General features: G+C 51.6%; 11 protein-coding genes across 11 annotated transcripts; 3 read left to right on the forward strand and 8 right to left on the reverse strand.

Moving 5' to 3' along the window:
- Positions 1 to 113: 113 nt before the first annotated feature.
- SNOG_15106 (hypothetical protein) lies at positions 114 to 1,303 on the reverse strand (the record flags this gene model as incomplete). Its single annotated transcript, XM_001805218.1, has 3 exons — positions 114 to 205; positions 263 to 911; positions 1,013 to 1,303. The coding sequence occupies 3 exons, from the start codon at positions 1,301 to 1,303 to the stop codon at positions 114 to 116; spliced, it is 1,032 nt and encodes a 343-aa protein (XP_001805270.1).
- A 567-nt stretch (positions 1,304 to 1,870) lies between these two features.
- SNOG_15107 (hypothetical protein) lies at positions 1,871 to 2,297 on the reverse strand (the record flags this gene model as incomplete). Its single annotated transcript, XM_001805219.1, has 3 exons — positions 1,871 to 1,957; positions 2,146 to 2,187; positions 2,244 to 2,297. 3 exons carry the CDS (start codon positions 2,295 to 2,297, stop codon positions 1,871 to 1,873), a joined length of 183 nt encoding a protein of 60 aa, XP_001805271.1.
- An 817-nt stretch (positions 2,298 to 3,114) lies between these two features.
- On the forward strand, positions 3,115 to 3,551 carry SNOG_15108 (hypothetical protein; the record flags this gene model as incomplete). Its single annotated transcript, XM_001805220.1, has 2 exons — positions 3,115 to 3,505; positions 3,544 to 3,551. The coding sequence occupies 2 exons, from the start codon at positions 3,115 to 3,117 to the stop codon at positions 3,549 to 3,551; spliced, it is 399 nt and encodes a 132-aa protein (XP_001805272.1).
- Positions 3,552 to 4,382: 831 nt separating this feature from the next.
- On the forward strand, positions 4,383 to 7,072 carry SNOG_15109 (hypothetical protein; the record flags this gene model as incomplete). Its single annotated transcript, XM_001805221.1, has 1 exon — positions 4,383 to 7,072. One exon carries the CDS (start codon positions 4,383 to 4,385, stop codon positions 6,867 to 6,869), a length of 2,487 nt encoding a protein of 828 aa, XP_001805273.1. The 3' UTR covers positions 6,870 to 7,072.
- A 97-nt stretch (positions 7,073 to 7,169) lies between these two features.
- Positions 7,170 to 7,556, reverse strand: SNOG_15110 (hypothetical protein; the record flags this gene model as incomplete). The annotated part of the gene is made up of 2 exons (XM_001805222.1): positions 7,170 to 7,360; positions 7,415 to 7,556. The coding sequence occupies 2 exons, from the start codon at positions 7,554 to 7,556 to the stop codon at positions 7,170 to 7,172; spliced, it is 333 nt and encodes a 110-aa protein (XP_001805274.1).
- A 586-nt stretch (positions 7,557 to 8,142) lies between these two features.
- On the reverse strand, positions 8,143 to 8,881 carry SNOG_15111 (hypothetical protein; the record flags this gene model as incomplete). The annotated part of the gene is made up of 4 exons (XM_001805223.1): positions 8,143 to 8,220; positions 8,351 to 8,514; positions 8,652 to 8,680; positions 8,802 to 8,881. The coding sequence occupies 4 exons, from the start codon at positions 8,879 to 8,881 to the stop codon at positions 8,143 to 8,145; spliced, it is 351 nt and encodes a 116-aa protein (XP_001805275.1).
- Positions 8,882 to 10,606: 1,725 nt separating this feature from the next.
- Positions 10,607 to 11,031, reverse strand: SNOG_15112 (hypothetical protein; the record flags this gene model as incomplete). Its single annotated transcript, XM_001805224.1, has 2 exons — positions 10,607 to 10,788; positions 10,845 to 11,031. The coding sequence occupies 2 exons, from the start codon at positions 11,029 to 11,031 to the stop codon at positions 10,607 to 10,609; spliced, it is 369 nt and encodes a 122-aa protein (XP_001805276.1).
- Positions 11,032 to 11,599: 568 nt separating this feature from the next.
- SNOG_15113 (hypothetical protein) lies at positions 11,600 to 11,915 on the reverse strand (the record flags this gene model as incomplete). The annotated part of the gene is made up of 2 exons (XM_001805225.1): positions 11,600 to 11,700; positions 11,774 to 11,915. The coding sequence occupies 2 exons, from the start codon at positions 11,913 to 11,915 to the stop codon at positions 11,600 to 11,602; spliced, it is 243 nt and encodes an 80-aa protein (XP_001805277.1).
- Positions 11,916 to 12,288: 373 nt separating this feature from the next.
- On the reverse strand, positions 12,289 to 14,768 carry SNOG_15115 (hypothetical protein; the record flags this gene model as incomplete). Its single annotated transcript, XM_001805226.1, has 4 exons — positions 12,289 to 13,254; positions 13,564 to 14,088; positions 14,138 to 14,624; positions 14,737 to 14,768. The coding sequence occupies 4 exons, from the start codon at positions 14,766 to 14,768 to the stop codon at positions 12,289 to 12,291; spliced, it is 2,010 nt and encodes a 669-aa protein (XP_001805278.1).
- A 33-nt stretch (positions 14,769 to 14,801) lies between these two features.
- On the reverse strand, positions 14,802 to 15,282 carry SNOG_15116 (hypothetical protein). The gene is made up of 2 exons (XM_001805227.1): positions 15,138 to 15,282; positions 14,802 to 15,055 (listed from the first exon to the last, which is right to left on the reverse strand). Exons 1-2 carry the CDS (start codon positions 15,210 to 15,212, stop codon positions 14,852 to 14,854), a joined length of 279 nt encoding a protein of 92 aa, XP_001805279.1. The 5' UTR covers positions 15,213 to 15,282; the 3' UTR covers positions 14,802 to 14,851.
- Positions 15,283 to 15,870: 588 nt separating this feature from the next.
- On the forward strand, positions 15,871 to 18,138 carry SNOG_15117 (hypothetical protein; the record flags this gene model as incomplete). Its single annotated transcript, XM_001805228.1, has 3 exons — positions 15,871 to 16,598; positions 16,752 to 17,250; positions 17,896 to 18,138. 3 exons carry the CDS (start codon positions 15,871 to 15,873, stop codon positions 18,136 to 18,138), a joined length of 1,470 nt encoding a protein of 489 aa, XP_001805280.1.
- Between the last annotated feature and the right edge of the window lie 292 nt (positions 18,139 to 18,430).

Genomic DNA, 18,430 nt, shown 5'->3' on the forward strand with positions numbered 1-18,430 from the left:
CTGAAACAGTATCGTTTATATTTTGTTGAAATAATGTACGCCTATTCCCAACAGCTGATATAGATGAAACAGTCTAGCTTACGAAAAAATGTCGCATGATCGAGCCAGACCATCTAGAAAAATCTCCATTGTAACCGGCCAAGAATTGCTAGCCTCTCCTTGTCCGGTTCGGGGTCGAACTCCTTCAACATAATCGGTACGAGTTCTGACTTTCTATATAGATTCACTTTTTCTAGATTATCAGGATCGCGCAGTACTATACTGCCACGGCGATTAATTTGCATCCCTTGAAGCCAAGCAGGGTACCACCCGGAGTATTCCCAGTCGATCAGGAATACCTCCCAGTCTTCAATTCCGTCATACTCTTTGGTTTTGGTCTGTCGAGCAATTACGTTCCTGATTGATGGGTCTATCCATGTGTACTTTGGTTCGTGGGGTTCCCAGCCTGGGAACACAGACGTGAACTCAGCCAGTGATCTCGGTTGATTTGGGGCCCACTCTATCCCAGCAGAGCCAATCGCACGCTGCAATTGCAAAGCACGGTACATGGCTGCGCAGTATTCTTCGTAGGTTTTGTATGGCCCAACAACAGCGCGGGATGCACTTGTGTTTGTCTCTAGGCCTGGCGGCGCGCACAACCAGCCTTGTCCATGAGCTCGTCCGTAATATCCTTCCTCAGATGGAAGTTCACGGAGGTAACGAATTTGCGACGAAATTTTCGCGCATATAGTATCCTGTGCGTGTATAGGTAGTTCTGCGAACTTTTCGTCCGACATCATGATACCTTCAATGAAATTCATCATGAAGCAATAGACCACGCGAAACTCTCCCGGGATCGACCAGACCGCTAATACGGTAGGTATGTGCAGATCAGGGCGATTTTGCGCAAGGAAAAGCAGGTTCTCAGCCTCCTATTTGTGTTCATACCGAATTACTAGGGAGATAGCTTGCTTACTTCCACAACGTCTGGACTAGTGCTACATTTGACTACAGTATCTCCAATTCTGCATACTTTATGCAGTCCAATCTTTGTATTAAGACAATTCTTTTCAGTAGTGCCGAGGATTTCCTCTAGGGACGGAATGGGCGGAGTGGAACGCGCTTGGTAAAGAAGCGTCACGTCATGCGATTTCAACGTAGTCCATTCCTTCAAGTTCGCAGGAGCCGGTGCTGAGCGGCGTTCGTGACTTTTCAGCCATGCCGCCTCCTGATCAGGAGCTTTCCAATCTTCCTCCACCACCTGCTGTTTGGAACGAAGTGCTATCTCAGGCGTCCACAGAAGGGGCGGCCGTTCAGTGTCCATGTTGGGAAGGGGGGGGGGATGGATTCAAACGAGAAGATAAGCAAGCGAATATACAGGTGGATTGGTGGGTGAGTAGATGAGTGAAAAAGTAGAACTTGTTATAGGGGTTATGACTTATATTATAATTCTATCTTTGTTGAGCAATCAATACGGGCGGCATGTGTCTCCGAGCCTGTATTTCAGGCAAGTCAATCCCTAAACAATGAATGAGTCGAGATTTTTTTTTGGTAATCAGTCTTTTTCGGACCGGGACAAAGAATGTGCCTCGACATCGTCTACGTTAATGCAGGTTAGCTAGCATTTTCACTCCACAGATAGAGATACTAGATCGCGAGGTCATTATATCTTCTTTCAGTGATTGTGCGCCACTAGGAAGACTGTTTGCGTTGGTCACATGCCCCTGGTTTGTGTACGTGCCTTGAAAATACACAAAGACTCATTTCATGCATCATTCCGCATCCGGCGCCCAATTTGATCGCTTTATTTCACCGATGAAAGAAAATTCGCGGGCGCGAATTATATTTACGTACAAAGCGTGGTCGCAATAACTAGCACAAGCCAGATTCTCTAGTACTGACTGTCGAGCGTGGCCTTGTTGGGCTTCCTACGCTCTTTACGATGCCCATCAACAACACTAACCTCCCTTGCCTTGGCCTAATCATGTATCTACAATCATTTCCTCCCTCTATTTGGCATTGGTGTTTCATGTCGCTGTGACGGCGGCGCTTGAGCTGACACAAACTGTGCATGTTTCATTCGAACCCGCGACGATGATTAAATCGCGTTCTTTAGAGATTAACCATACTAAGCCTATCATTAGAACTTCAAATAAGGTCACGTACAGGATAGAGCGCCACTAACGAGAGGTTGTTGATGCAGAAAGACTAGACCAAAATATTCATGAAGAATGTTTCTAAAGCAACAGCAATGCGCCACTCACGTGCTTGTTTCGACAAGCGTACGAAGGACAGCCTTGGGTCCTAGACATGGCCATGTCGGAGAGGATGACTCGAGATGCAAGCTTGGCGACTTATTGTCTATACATACATCAGCCACGAGGGATTCCGCCATGGGCTGCGCAGTCAAATGTAAAGAACATAGGAAATGTCGAGAGTTTCTGACCACAGAGGTGGAAGGAGACATACTCGCGGAGATACCTCACATGATGCACTCAACTCCATATGTTGTATGCAACTAGGTCATTGCGGACTTCATTCGCCAGCAGGAGTGCCCATCGTCGGAACTACATCTGTGGATCGAATTTCTAGATCTCCAGATGCAAGATTAGGCAGTCTCCCGCTGTTCCTTGAGTACCCAAACGCAATGGACCGTCCCGCTCGGCAGAGCGCGCGGCGTGTTGCCAAGAAATTCGGACTCCATGATCGAATGTCACTGCGCTTCGGGATTGTAAACATGATCGCCAGTGCATGATTATGATTTGCGCCTGCCTTCTTGGTGGCGGGGGGCGGGTGAGACGCCTGCGGCTTTAGGAGGCTGTGTGGTTGGAGAGAAGGTGGTGATTGGTTTGGGAAGGGGGCTATTTGGGGCCTGAGGACACTGATGGGTGTAGTGAGGGATGGACGGCTTGTCTTGGCTTGCGAAGATGATCTGCGAATCGACATCATGCTGCGCAGGGAACACTGGATGCCTGGATTCTCCGTATTTCGTGTGTTTAGTCCTTTAAGGCGTCGTGATATAAAGGGCTCTGTGTTTTCCTCAGGAAAAGAATCATATCTCAATCCAATCACTTCCTCATCTCTTGCAGTCTTCATTGCAACAAAACCCACACATCAAGTCATCACATCATCAAAATGCTGTCCTTCCTCCACCCACTCGTCCTCCTCGCCGTCGCAGCACCAACGGTGCTCAGCTCCCGATTCGAATGGCACCGCTGCGACTGCGAGATACCCGGCGAAGGCCAACAAGCCACCGTCGAACTCATGACCACCACATTTACCCAGCAAGACGGCAAAGAAGCCAGCGTCAGTGGCAACGTCGAATGCAACACGATCGGCGCGCGCCCAGACGGCTGCGCCCTCTGGCTCCTGCTCGAGCACTGCGTGGACACGGGCATCTGCGGAGTCGGGCAGATCTGCTATAACCAGGAAGTCGTGCAGTCGGACAAGTTCAAGGTCAATGGCAACGAGTACAAGAAGAATGACTACACGAACTACGATATTGATCTCGAGGGTACGGGAGCATGTGAGTCGCACTGCGCAAACTATGGGTATACATTCCAGGCGAATAGAGCGATTGCAAAATATGGGAGGGTTGTTGAGGGTTTCGCGCAGCCTACTGCTTGCTCATAGATTGTTGAGAGAAGCGCGGATAACAATGTAGTCGGAGTCTCGGCAAGAACTGTAGCATGTAGCAGTATAGTAAACTTGAGATGCTGAAAGAAGAAAACGTTGATGGAAGAGAAATTGGCGCATAGTGAATAGTGACAGATAAAAGGCACTTTCCAGCAATACAGAGAGGTATATCGATTAAACTTGTGTGTTCCACGGCGCATTCGCGATGGAATTAGTGATGTTTATGCGCCTGGCATCGCAGTTCTACGTGTCTTTGGTGATTTCGAGTGTGAAATCGCTCTTAGCATGAACCTGGAAAGCTGAATGAAGCATAGCATACATGATGAGAGACGAAGAATGAGGAACGACGAGTGAGCGGTGATAGGGCTGTTAGCGCGACTGCCCCGCGATTGCGCCACAGTTGCACCAGCCACTTGGTGATCTCATAGCGACAAACAAAACACACGATGACTCTAATCTGATCACAACGCGCCTGCGCCCTTTCTGCTGTTTCTTTCCCGGCGTAGAATTCAGTACAGGTGCGCCCTTGCTTGCTGCGCGTACTTGTTACAGCTTATTGCACACGCCTGTCAGCGTTGTTGCCTGAATGACCGTGTGTCTAAAAATTGTTCCCCACCCTCTAATCATTTCACCTTCCAGCTCTTCACGGAGAACAACCTCTCACTCGGGCGCTCAAGCTTTGCTTCTTCTCAGATATTTCAGGAATACACCACACTTTATTCAACCGACACGCATTCCTTCTTAGGCCACACACACCGGCCACCACCATGGCGCACCGCGACACGGCGCCGTACGTGGCTCAGGACCCGAAGGAGATCACAGCGCTAGTGCACTCACTCGAAGCACACAAGGGCAAGAAAGGCGCTGGCGGTTTCTCGGTCAAAAAACACACATTCGATCTGCCAAATGGCCGCACAGTCGACTCTTGGAAGATGAACGAGTGGGACTACAAGAAAGCAAACCTGCCCACATATGCGCGAGGTCTATTCACCTACCTGAACCGCCAGGGTCAATGCGAGATTGCTGTGCGAGGGTACGACAAGTTCTTCAACCACGGCGAGGTACGGAAGACGGAGTGGAAGAATGTCACGCGCGACACTCGGGGCCCGTACGAGTTGAGCGTGAAGGAGAATGGCTGCATCATCTTCATCTCCGGATTGGACGACGACACACTGCTAGTCTGCAGCAAACACTCGACGGGCCCTAGAGGCGACGAGCCCAGCCATGCCCAAGTGGGCGAGAAGTGGGCTGAGAGGCACATTGCCACAAAGGGAAAGAGGAAGGAGGATCTGGCACGGACACTACGAGCCATGAATGCGACCCTTGTCGCCGAGCTATGCGACGACGACTTCGAAGAGCACGTGCTCGCCTACACCCCCGACCAGGCTGGTCTCTACGTCCACGGCATAAACCTGAACCTGCCAGAGTTTGCTACATATCCCGGACACCTCGTCGACAAGTTCGCCGACGAGTGGGGCATGAAGAAGGTTGAATACGTCATGGAGAACGACATCCAGGAGGTCAAGAAGTTCCTCGACAAGGTCGCTGAGACGGGCAACTACAATGGGCGCGACACCGAGGGCTTCGTCATTCGTTGCCAGTCGCGTGAGGGCGATGGACCTTACACAGACTGGTTCTTCAAGTACAAGTTCGAGGAGCCATATCTCATGTACCGCCAGTGGCGCGAATGTACAAAGGCATTGATTGGCGGCAAACCTCCCCGGTACAAGAAGCACGAGGCCATCACGAAAGAGTATCTCACCTTTGCGCGGAAGATGTTTGCACAAAACCCTGGACTTGCGAAATCCTACAACGCAAATCATGGCATCATCAAGCTCCGCGACGACTTCCTGGCTTATCGTGGGACGACTGGTGCGGAAATCATCAGGCAGGAGCTGGAGAACGGTCCGATTGAGAGCAAGAAGGCGACGCGCAATATCGTCCTCGTTCCTGTCGCAACTATAGGCTGCGGGAAGACAACCTTGGCTCTCGCGCTCGTGAAGCTGTTCGGCTGGGGCCACTACCAGAACGACAACGTCAAGGCAAAGAAGGGACGGGGCCAGATCTTTGCGGACACGATATCCGCCCTTCTCGTCACCAATCCTGTCGTCATTGCAGACCGCAACAATCATCAGAAGCGCGAGCGAGACCAGATTATCACCGACATTTCCAAGACTGTACCCGATGCGCGCTTTGTCGCACTACACTATGTGCACGAGCGCTCAAATTACGACAGCATCCGTAACGCGACTCGAAAGCGTGTTCTGGATCGCGGAGACAATCATCAAACCATTCAGGCAGGCTCAAAAGGCTCTGGGGAGATTATTGAGATCATGGAGGGCTTCATGCACCGCTTCCAGCCAGTCGACACTTCAGATGCACCTGATGACTACTTTGATCTCGTCATCAACATCGATCCCACTGTCGAATCTCGCGAAAACCTTGAAGTCATCATCAGCAGAATGTTCGAGACGTACCCCGCCTTGTTCGAAGGCAAAGACATGCCCACTGATACCGACATGGACGAGGCCATTCATTGGGCCATGAACGACTACACTCCAGACTTCAAGATGGACCTTTCTCGGAACGGTGGCAACGGCGGTAACCTCAAGGGTGCGCAGAATAACAACGCGCGAAAACAGTCTCATCAGGAAGCTAGGGCCAAGAAGGCACCTCGCATGGAGTACTTTTCCGTCCGCCTCGACAACTCGCGCGTGAACTCGATCCTAGACGCTGTCTTCGCCGGTAAAGACGCTTCGACATCTAAAATGTACATGCAACTGAAGCAGACCCGTCGTGTGCAGAACGAGTTCCACGTCACGCTCATGCATCGCGCATCCGCATCCGACAATCCACCATACTGGGACAAGCTGATGAAGCTCTCCGAGGCGTCGCAGCAGACGGGTGATAAATCCTGGGAGCCGGAACTCGGTACGTGCAGCGTTCACCTGGAGCGTCTGATCTGGGATGACCGTATCATGTGCTTCGTTATTCGACTGAACGGATCTAGCACCCTTCAGATCAACACCGAACAGGGCTCGACGACCGAGGAGCTCGTATTTGAGTCCACAAATCCTGTCGCGCACGTTACAGTCGGTACTGCGAGCCCAGATATCAAGCCTAAGGAGAGCAACGACTTGCTTCAGCGTTGGCTTAATGAGGGCTCAGGCGGTAACACGGGTATTGGAGAGCTACCTGTCAAGGGCAGCGTCATGCTGAAGGGTAGCGTGAGAGGTGTGCTTGGACGGATGTAGAGCGGCCATGCAAGCACCTTCAAGGATCGCTTTTATGGGAGAACCAAAGCAGAAGGTAATGAAGTCATGACAAGTGCGATGAGAGCAATCGCGGTGCTGAGAGAGTAACGTGGTTGCGCTTGATGGGTTGGTAAAGCAGAAATTAGCATACGCCCGGGCGTTCTTTGTGAGCATGCATCACGACAAATGCAACGTTAGATATGATACCATGAATACAAAAGCGTTTCTGACTTCCTGCATTTCCCGTCCAATCTTACTAGATTAAGTAATGCTAATACTCATTGACTGCGAAATGCTGAGCTATAACTCAGTATGCCTAACCCACCTCTCCAACACCCGCATCTCCCTCCGCACCCCATCCACCAACATCTTGCCCAGCCGATCCGTCTCCCCGAACCCGCCCGTCCCGCCGTGCATTATGTCCCAGCACACGTATTGCATGTGCTCGCGCTGGTCGTGCGAGCACATTTTGGCGGGCGTGAAGGAGTGGCCTGCGATCATGTGAGTATGCAGCAGTGGTTAGAAGGAATGGTTAGTGTACGCACATGCATAATCAATACATCTGTCTTCCACGCCTGCCTTGCGGATCAGGCGGTCGACGCGGAAGGCATCGTCTTGGGCGGGGAGGGCGCGGGCTGGGGGGAAGAGAGCGGGGAGCAGGGAGAGGAGGATGTGTGCGGGACGCATTTTTCTGTGTGGTGTGTTCGAGGGTGGAGAGTTGGTGTGTTTACTGGGAGGTTGGATTGTGGCAAGGTAAAACGGAGCGTCGAAGCCGTGGTGTGGTGCTTGTGAGGTTTTGGAGGGTGAGGTAGGATAGAGAGTTAGAGATGTTGAGAGATGTTAGCGAAGCACGCTGGCGACTTTCTTGGTACTTCATGATTGCTGGGTACCTTGGTTTGAGATATGGTTGGCGCTTGTCTTTAATTGGCTGGACCGTAATGTACGTTGGATGAGCGCCGCTTCTCTTTACTGAATTACTGCATCCACAACGTATTACGTTCTATGCTTGCTTTTTCTGAATGTCACATGAATTGCTAGTCTGAAGAGGCGTTTCTCAAACCTCACGTTTTCGGATCAAGCAAGTTTGGCCACAGAGCAGTTAGGAAGATAATTATTACACTTTAGTACGATAGAAGCTTTTGTTCCGTGGTAGTCACAAAAGATGCCTACTACCCCCTCACTGCAGTCTTAGCTGATCCCACGTTCCGACCGTTCTCGACCAAGCTAGAATGGAATCAGCGACGCGCATCTTGCTCGATCTAGATGAAAGATCCTAAACCAAGCCCTCGTTCGCCCTTTGCACCATGCGATTGACTTGTTCTTTGAACACCTTGTCGAAGTTGACCAATTCCTGCCACCTGTAGTGCGAGTTCCTTCATGCACGCACTCCTAGCGAGCATCATGGCAAAATCATGCCTGTAACCTGTGTGCAAGGCTGTGCCTGTAGGTTTGACACTTTAGCAAAAGGTTGCATTACATACAAATACTGTCCGAGGTTGCGTACAGACAATTGATGCAGTTTGGAGGTCAAAATTGCGTTCAGGAAGCTGTAGTACCGTGGCGGTATCGTTTGACTCGAAGGTGGAGAGGACGCGCGCGGCGCTCAGGAGCATGGATGTCGGGCTGAGCAACTTTATGACGGCGTCTGAGATTGTTTTTGAACATGTATTTGATAAGAAGGAAAATCCTGACAGGAATGGGAGAGTCTTATATATAGCCATGTCTGTTAGGATGTGGCATGCTAGGGTATGCGCTACCAAGCGCAGGATTTGAACCACTTACTTGCATTGTGAACTCGTATCTTTTTTGAGCTTGTTCCTGGTATCTAGGCGATAATGGCCATCTCGGGTCTACTCCTTCTACCCAGATATACCGTCCCATCCTCCTCGCATGTACTCCGATGTAAGAATGATTATCACTGCGGTTTCGTACATTTCGTCTTCGATATCTTGGCTGCTGAGGCCAGCAGATACACAGCCCATGGACAGAATAAGTAGGTGTGCGAGCTTCATTTTGAAATTTGTTCTTGTGGGACGAGGCTCTAGAGGTTCAGAGATGGCAGACCGAAAGAGAGTGGATAATGCATTTATATGTTGGCACTGCGATTCTTTAGCCCACTAAGATCTGGTAGACTCTCGCTACCGGTTTCTCAAGCACAAGAAAATTTTACAGAGAAATTGCATGCGTGAAACAAGTTTTGTGTGGCAAGAGAACGACGGCGTGAGGCAGGAGTAAATGTTCGCGCATCACCGCCTCCACAGCCTCAGCATTGCAGACGGTAGCATGACAACCACTCACTACGAAGCTCCCTGAATAAGAAAAGAATACGACTTGACCAGATATCTTCCATTCCTTGGAGCTATTGATCTATGGGGTGCAGTGAATATGAGCGAATTGGAGAAGAATTCGTCTAATCCAGACACCACCATTCATCCACGATGAGAGACAATCTCATATCCCGATACCCCTTCATCGCGCTATCCTATTGCTCAAAATCCACCTCAACCGCCTCGATGAGGCTTTCCACTTTTTTAATTTCTTCAGATGTCGCATCAGGAATACTCATGTCAATACTTTTACCTTTCTTAACCACACACAACTTCCACGCCATCCCTACGATACAGTCGGTCCTGTGGTTTGGGTACACAACTTCGCTTGCAGCATAAAACATCAGCTGCGTAGGGAGAGATAGGTCTGGAGATACTTACATTTGTGTAGAGTTTCGTGAAAATAGTCTGATGGGGCTATGTGAGCAGTTATACGTTCCCACTTCGCAATGGCTTGACGGACCTCGGCCGCCTTGAGCTTGAGTACCACGCACGTCAGCTTAGCGGCCTGGGTAATACCGTCAGGGAAGTCGCCTCGATACTTGGCTTCGCCTACAACGTGGAATTTTAGCTAGGTAGGGAAATTTGCGAAGATACACGAACATGGAAGGGCTAGGCAGTTTACAGAGATGTGTTGTCAGTAAATGTTGCCGTGAAAAATTGAATGGGCTAATTGAGCTGAAGATGTTCCAAGTCGGAGACGTAGTTGTGATTATTAGTCTGTCTGCTGCGGCGACACAAGGATCTTCGCTTCTAAGTGAAGTGAAATATCCAAACTATGCGCGATAATCGAGGAATTTGACTAGTGCAATTATGATCAATTCCCTTGAAACTTTGCTCAACTATTGACCGTCAAGGTCTTCCGTGGATGTCTGTGAGCGATCCATGCAAAATTGATCCCCTCTATGCAGTCACATCGTTCAAGTCTCCGCGCAGGTACCTAGACACCCGAGTAATTTGGTCTGCGCGTCTATATAGGTCGTCTTCCATATCTTGTCAGCGATTGCCGGCGGAGACGGGACCTATCAACAAGATGATCAGATACACGAGCTTCATTTTCGTTTTGTGTAGAACGAGGCGGTTGGGGCTTCTGCTCCGCTAGAGTCTGGAGAGTTTCCACTCCCGGTTGCGATCGTGGCAGTTGAGGGAAATATTCGACAAAAGAAATTGAAGTTGCGGGCAGCGGTAGCATGGAAAACCAGATACTTTATAGCAAGAGCACCCAAGTTTGTTGGAACAGTGAATTTCACCCATTTCAACATCTTTGCGACGCACAAACAAATGATTCACCGTAACCTCCGCGGGGTGAGCAAAGATACGCGGAGGTCAAACAATGAATTTCTGGGTTCACAATCATGTACCCAAGGAAGGCATGAACGCGTCTGATCATTGCATTACCCCTCTCTAAAATCAGGACTTCGACCTCTTCTCCCTCCCCTCCAAACTCATCACCAGATTCTCCAAATCCACCATCCACTCCCCCTGCGACTTCCCCTTCCTCGCCTCCTTTACAAATCCGCCCATCGCAGCCATGCACTCCTCCTTGCTCATCCCAACAAAGACATCTGCGCCGCGCGATAAGAAGAGGTCGCCTAACACATCTCACATTAGCAAGCCTATTCAATGAGATGGGGAAGTATATACGCACAAGCAAGCGACACATCGCTCGCCCCTTCACCACGAGAATCTATATGGGGCATTTCAAAGTGCTCCGGAAGGGCGGCGGGGGAGTAACCGTAAGGGGACGTTTCGGGACGCTCGATGGATCGTGGGGTGCTGGCGAGGGTGGGCGTGATGCACACGAGGAGCGCGGCGAGGTGGTGTGTGAGTTTCATGGTGAGGTGTGAATGTGGTGTGAAGATATTCTGGATGAGGCGGAAGATGCTGAAGGAGTAGGAGTGCGTATGGCTTTTATCTATGGGATGATGCTGTTGTGTGGTACGGAAGGGTCTTGGATACCATGGGGAGTTATGAGGAAGTGAAGATTGAAATGAGAAAATTCCGCACTTCTCCTCGCCTTCCGAACCTCATACCGTGTCTTGGATGGATTCATGGCATCAAGGTGGAGAGTGGGGCCGAATGTTGTGCGTTAACAAATCGAAATCATTGCCCGTGGTTCTAAGATAGTTCGGTTCCAAAGATCGGACACGGACACGGACACCTACACCACACACACAATCTCATACCTCAAAATTCACATAGGCATTCAAGAGGGAATATCATCTCAAAGTCACATGCAAATCCATAATTGCATTCAAAATGAACACAACGCACTCAAAACACCGCCTATCGCGCTTATGATCCATTCTCATATTTCCACGTCCATGTCTACATCCCCTTTCCATCGCCTGTATATCCCCTTTCCTTGCCCATTCCCTCCCCGTCCCACCCCCTCCCGCCGATCTAAGGAAACCCAAAAAGCGGCTTAACCAACCGCACACACATACCCGGACTCAAATCCAAATGCGGCAGGCTCGCGGGCCCTCTATCAGTGAGCATCCTGCCTGTGAAATCACACTTCGTTAGCAAAGTCGCTCTTCATGTTGGAAAACTGACTACAATGAGGGGTGCACGTACACATTTCCCACAAGATATTCAAATCCACGTGGGGTTTTGCAGGGGGCAGGTCGGGCGTGGCGAAGGGGCGGTATTCATAGTCCGGTGGAAGGGCGGAGGTGAGTGTGGTGAGCGCGAGGGTGGTGAGGAGTGTGAATTTCATTTTGAAGTTTCTCCTTTTCCGTGGGTTTGGGGGTGTGAAGGTAGATGGGTTATCTTATGATGTGATGTGATGGATGGAAATGCAAATGCGAATGGGAGAGGAGGTTGGTGGGAGAGATATATATCTTGTAGTGAGTGGGTTGTGGTTTTGGAGGGTACCAAGGTACTCGAAAAACAGTGGCGTGAAACAAGGTCTTTACCATTTCGGGAATTGTGTCAAAGTTTGATGCCGGGGTCCGGAGATGGATGTATGTCTTCGGGGCACTAAAACGAACCAAACGAGATCCGGTATCAAAGAAACCAATTCTGGAATGTTACAGAAGCCCAGCCAGCATTTTCAGAACTTTTCTTGTGGCCTGAGATATCCAGGAACATCAACGTATATCTCCTAATAAACAGCCGGAAAAACCCCCCATCCTCCCCCCATCAGTGACCTGCACACAACCATTGACATACGCCCCGCCCCTCCCCACAAGATACAGCACCGTCCCCGCGATGTCTCCCAACCCACCCATTCTGCCCTGCGGAATCTGTCCCGTGCCATAAGCTGCAGGATTACTCGCCGTCATCTCGCTGGGATACGGTCCGGGCGCGATGATGTTGCTTCGAATGCCCCATTCAGCGAGGAAGGTGGACATCATTTTAGCGAGGTGCGCAGCGGCAGATTTGGTTGCGTTGTATGCGAGGCCTGCGGAAACCCAGCGCATGTAGGACGCCACGGATGCGACGGTGATGATTTGCGCCATGCGGTCGTCATCTTCTGACGTGCCGATTTGGGATAATTTGGATTTGTCGTGGGCGCGCGCGATGCCTGTGCCGGTGACTTTGCCTGGCGCGAAGCCGCGGCGCGTGTTGGCTGCTTCAAGGAGCGGGAGGAACTGGGCGGACACACCGATGACGGCCTGGGTGTTGATTGCGAAAGCGTTCGCCCAGCCGTCCCAGTCTTTGGTCATGGTGTCGGCCAGCTGTTCGATGGATTCGGCTTTGTAGATGTCCTGGCCGTTCTTTGGGCCGAGGACACCGGCGTTGTTGATGAGGACGTCGACGAAGCCTACATCTTTCTTGATGGTTTCAACCGCTACTTTGATGGAGTCGAGATCGGTTACATCGCAGACGATCTCTTGAATGACAGAGTCGGAGGCTAGGGACCCGTGAGGCGACGATACAATCTCTCTCTTGGCCTTCTCAAGAACATTCCGACGACGGCCGAGAATGTAGACCTTTGCGGCGCCGTTCTGGTAAAGTGCTGAAGCAATTGCAGCTCCAAGTCCTGGCAATGGTGAGTTGTTGTCGTGGATGCGGGGCACAGAGGGGTAGCTCTGGAGCTTGAGAACGTACCACTACCGCCACCTGTGACTACAACAACCAGTCCTTTCGGAGAGAACAGGTCTGCTGGATTGATTTGCGCTTGAATGTCCATGGTGAATGTGATGGTATAGCAATGTAGTCCTGGTTTCGCAGCTTCGAAGTGTCGACATCGGCGTTTGATATTCCGAGCTCGATGTGGATTGCGTCACAGGCGGAAAGAAGGCGCTAGAAGATGGATCAAGCAACGAAGTGTGCGCAGAAAAGTCGAGATCGAATTCGAATGGGTATCGTGCGTATATGTCGATCTTAAAACCATCACTCTCTCAATTAATGCCTCCCACAATCTTCAGTCCCTGTTGATCCGCCGAGTATGCCAGGATATACCGACATGGATGCCACGCGACATGCGATGCCGGCGTAGGGATGTCGATCGAATGCACCACCTCTCCCGTCTCCACGTGTGCGATCCTAAGCTTCTTCTCTTCTTTGTCGTCCGAGCCCGCCGTGATATAGCTGCCATCAAACGAAAAGTCTATGCTCTTGATGAGCTCTTTTGTGAGGTCGAATGTGCGCACGCATATCCATTCTTGCGTGTCCCAGAGCGAGACGAGTGCGTCTCCGCCCCCAGCTGCCATGTACTCCCCACTCGGTGACATTGTGATGGCGTAGCACGAGGACGTGTGGGCGTTGAGCGTGAGTACGGGTTCGAAGGACGGGTAATCCACAATCTTGACACTTCCATCGCCGCCCGTCATGAAGAGGTGATTGCCCGACCAGTCGAACACGCACTGGTTCGTCTGAAGCGGTTGTCGGTGTTCTGCAAGCACGCGAAGTGCCGTGCGGTCAATCGATGCCAGCACATTATCCTACACTCATCAGCACATGCTCCTCAATCCAATGAACTTCTTCTCATACCTTCCGCCCCGCAACAATCTCACTCCCATCCGGCGACCACGCCAGCGTAAACGGCGTCTCCCCGACCTTGACCTCCCCCACACTTGCCTTGCTCCTGATATCCCAAAATCTGACCATGCCGTCACTCCCGCAGCTGGCCAGCTCATTCTCATTGATCGGGTGAAACGCCACGCGCTCCAGCGACGTGACCGCACTCGCGCCGGGCGTCCGCAGCTCCGTCGAATTCTTCACATTCGACTTTTCCGGGTTCCAGATGCGCAGGGTGCGGTCGGCGGCGCCGGTTGCGATGAACGTGCCGTGATGCGTTCCAGGAGATGCTGCGGATGTAGTGCGAGGAGGAGATGGAGGCGTTGGGGCGCAGGTTGTCGATGTAGGCGGATGTTTTGAGCTTGGAGAAGACTTTGGGGAAGACGTCTTTGCTGACGGAGCGGGCGCGCGTGGGGGGCGCCATTGTCGTTGGTAGGGCCAATGGACGATTCGGAGCGTTCTTGCGGGTTGAAGACGGAGATTTTGGTGGAGTTCGAGGTTTGGAAGTCGCGTGAACGCGCCAAGCGATCGCTATCGATAACACTTTCACCAGCGACCGTATGTGCACATACCCGATAAGCTCACGCGCCAGATATACGAACATCTTCACTTCACTCAAGTCCCACGTGCATCTCAATTCTCTTAGAAAATTGTCATTCTTCCGTTTTCCTATTCACTTCCAAAAATCTACTCCTTCTTGCTCTCCACCCCCTCCTTCTGCATGCCCTCACACCCCACCAAGTTTCCCGCCTTCTCCTCAATCCCTCCAAAACCCTGCGCGTTGGGATCTCTGTTCGCGCTCGCAGCCTTCATCGCATCAACGGCTTGGGACTTGTCCTGCGTGCCTGAGGCTTTCCACGCCTCGTTGCCGGTGACGTTGCCGATGGTTTCCTGGATGAGAGTTAGCATGAATTATTGGTGAGTGTAGTCGTAGCAGAAGGCGAGCCTGGAAAGAAATGGGTTTGAGACGTACTTCAGCGGCGCCCTTGACGTATTGCGCGTGCGAGGCGACGAGGCCGGGTTGTTGGTTCTGGTTTGGTGCCGACATGATGTGAAGTCGAGATGTGTAGGAGGATTTGGGTATGTATGTGATGGTGAGTATTGATCTCAGAGTTGTTTGGGTGTTGCAGTTGTCTTGTGAACTTGTTGCTGAAGCGTATATATGACACCAGGCGCGAGTCGACTGACGTCACCACATCGACATGTCGCGTAGAGCGTGGCGTAGCGTGGATATTAGATCCACACTACGCTAAAGGACGATTGGAAAGGGCTACACTGACATATCGCCTATAGTTCCTTCCACGAATAGTTTTGCATTGTCTTACCGAGTATGTCAACCTCGGCCATGCTGCATATCAATAGGAGAGAGTCAGAATCCACACCAACGATCGCCCGTGCGATATTATGTGTACTTCCAACAACGTTCCACGGCATCATTTAGAATGCTTTGTCCATTCATCCTAAACGAAACAAACACTGTTCTACTTTGGCACAGCGAGTCGGACCGCACTCTTAGCGTAGGATCCCACCTGCCCCAAGCGTAAATATACCTCGGCAAGTAAACGCTTATTCTGATAGCTTGTTACAAATCGCCCTATCCAACGTGTCTTTCGCTAGCCCCAAATCTCATATATACACTTTCCCTTCCCCTTCGTCTTTCTCTCCCTCCTCCTTCCCAGTTTCTCGTCTTCTCCCAACCACGAAATATGGCTCCCAAAGACCTCAACCGCGGCGCCCCAGGCCTAGAATACTTCACCCCCCAACACCTCACCTCGCCGGGCTCCCTCCCTCAAGCCGCCAAACCCACCCCAACACTCTTCCGGCCCCTGAAAATCCGCTCCACCACCCTCCGCAACCGCATCCTCCTCGCCCCCATGTGCCAATACTCCTGCGCCTCTGCCGGCCCATCCACCGGCTGTCTCACAGACTACCACGTCGCAACCCTCGGGCACTACGCATTAAAGGGCTCCACGTTAGTCTTCGTCGAAGCTACCGGCGTCACGCCCAACGGCCGCATTTCTCCGAATTGCCCCGGCCTCTGGAGCGATGCGCAAATCCCGGCTTTGCGCCGAGTCAGCGATTTTGTCAAGAGCCAGGGCGCGCTGATGGGCGTGCAGCTCGCGCATGCGGGGAGAAAGGCGAGTACATGTGCGCCCTGGATTGCTGGCGCGCAGAAGACGCAGGGCGGGAAGAGGAAGGTTAGTCTGAGGGCCGGGGCGGATGTGGGCGGGTGGCCGGGGGATGTTGTTGGGCCGATGGGCGGGGAGGAGTGGGCGTGGGATATGAAAAAGCAGGGCGATGAGGAGTGTGGGTATTGGGCACCGCGCGCGCTGTCGGAGGGCGAGGTCGGGGAGTTGGTCGAGGAGTGGGCGCGCGCGGCGGAGAGGGCGGTTAAAGCGGGTGTGGATGTTATCGAGATTCACGCTGCGCATGGGTATTTATTGCATCAGTTTCTGTCGCCCGTGACGAATCGGCGGACAGATAAGTATGGTGGGAGTTGGGAGAATCGCACGAGGTTTCTACTGGACATTGTGCGGGCGATTCGGCGTGTTATTCCGGAGTCGATGCCGTTGTTTGTGCGGATTAGTACGACAGAGTGGATGGAGGATACGGATTTGGGCAAGAAAAATGGCTCTTGGGATGTCGAGAGCAGCATCAGATTGGCGAAGGTGCTGCCGGCGCTTGGTGTGGACTTGCTGGATGCGAGTAGTGGTGGGAATAGTCCGCTGCAGCGGATCAATCCTTTCAACTCGATGGATTATCAAACGCTGATTGCGTCTCGCATTCGGTCGGAGGTTAAGAAAGAGGGCTTGAAGTTGTTGATCGGCGCCGTGGGCCTCATCACGGAAGCGGAACAGGCGAAAGACATTCTCGAGGAGGGAGGAGCTGTAAAAGTACGCAAGGCAGACGCTGAGATGGCGGAGGAAGTGCGGGCTGCGGTAGGCATGACGGAAGGACAGGATGGAAAGGAGCCAATGGCTGATGTCATTCTGGTCGCGAGGCAGTTCATGCGAGAGCCCGAATGGGTGCTCAAAGTTGCATGGCAACTGGGTGTGGACGTTGCATGGCCGAATCAGTTCTTGAGGGTGCGATTCCCTAAGTTGTGAGCGGAATCTAGATAGTATACTTTCCCGAAGAGAAGAGACGAAGAGGTAGCCTGTATATCTTCGTTGGTGCTCTGGGTTAGTCCACACCAGCACCTGTCTGTTTCACGCAAACATCAAGTATATAATCCTACCACACGCTTTTTCTTTCACATACGACCATAGGGCGTTGAATACAAGGCTTCCCGTCCGCTCAGCCATATTTAAGCAGCGCACCGGCGGATTAGTAGTCAGGTGGGTGACCACTGGCGAATCCCCGCTGTTGTATGTTTTTGCAACTTTTTTTTAGCTGTCCTTAAGGCACTGCTTAATAATAGCTGTACACAGTGCTAAGCTCTCCTAACATATGCGTTGAGCCTTGTGGATTGTTTCTTCCTGTTTCTTAGAGTACAGCATAATCTTATACAATGTAATTAATTATGTCTACTTCTTCAACCTACCTGTCTCCCCATCTCCCTCCGACACCTAAAACCCAGTTCCATGATTTCACCGTTCACACATCGCCAATTCCTCCACCACCTTCACACCCTCAAACAAGTCGAGCCTTCCCCTAAACTCGTTCAATGCTGTCCGATAATGCCGGGGGTTCACCGCCTGATACGAAATTCTACTACCCTCGCTCTCCAGCACCTGCTCTTCCTGCTCCCCAATCTTCAGCTTAAGCACGTTCGTACCCAGCTTCGAGATACCGAGTACGCCACCGAGACAGTTGGTGGCAAACTCCCCGTCGTCAGTGCGTTCATGGAAGCGCGACCGGAAGAAGCGTTCACCACGCGGCAGTGGAGTGAATGCGGTTGTGAGTACTGCGACAGAGGTGCTGTTTGTGTTGAGGATGTCGTTGTATGCTCTCCGCAAGTCTTCATGCGATGAGTCGACATCGGGGATCGTCGCTACCACGGCGCTGTTCATGGGTACTTCGGAACGATGTCAAGCCTACAATGCTGATCATCGATATGCATCTCTAAATTGCCCGTCAAATTGTATCATTGGTTGTACATTGAATATGCGCAGTTGCCTTCGGCTGTCTGCCAGGTGTAGGGAGCAATGGATTAATCGGCTATTGCGGCATTCGATAACCTAACGCACTCCTTTCAGCTAGTGAATCTGGCTTCAGAGCGTATGCAGGCAAGCTGATCGACGTTGAAGAGCACACAGTCACTGG

Source organism: Parastagonospora nodorum (assembly GCF_000146915.1).
Source record: "Parastagonospora nodorum SN15 chromosome Unknown scaffold_35, whole genome shotgun sequence".
Classification (NCBI taxonomy): Eukaryota; Fungi; Ascomycota; class Dothideomycetes; order Pleosporales; family Phaeosphaeriaceae; genus Parastagonospora; species Parastagonospora nodorum.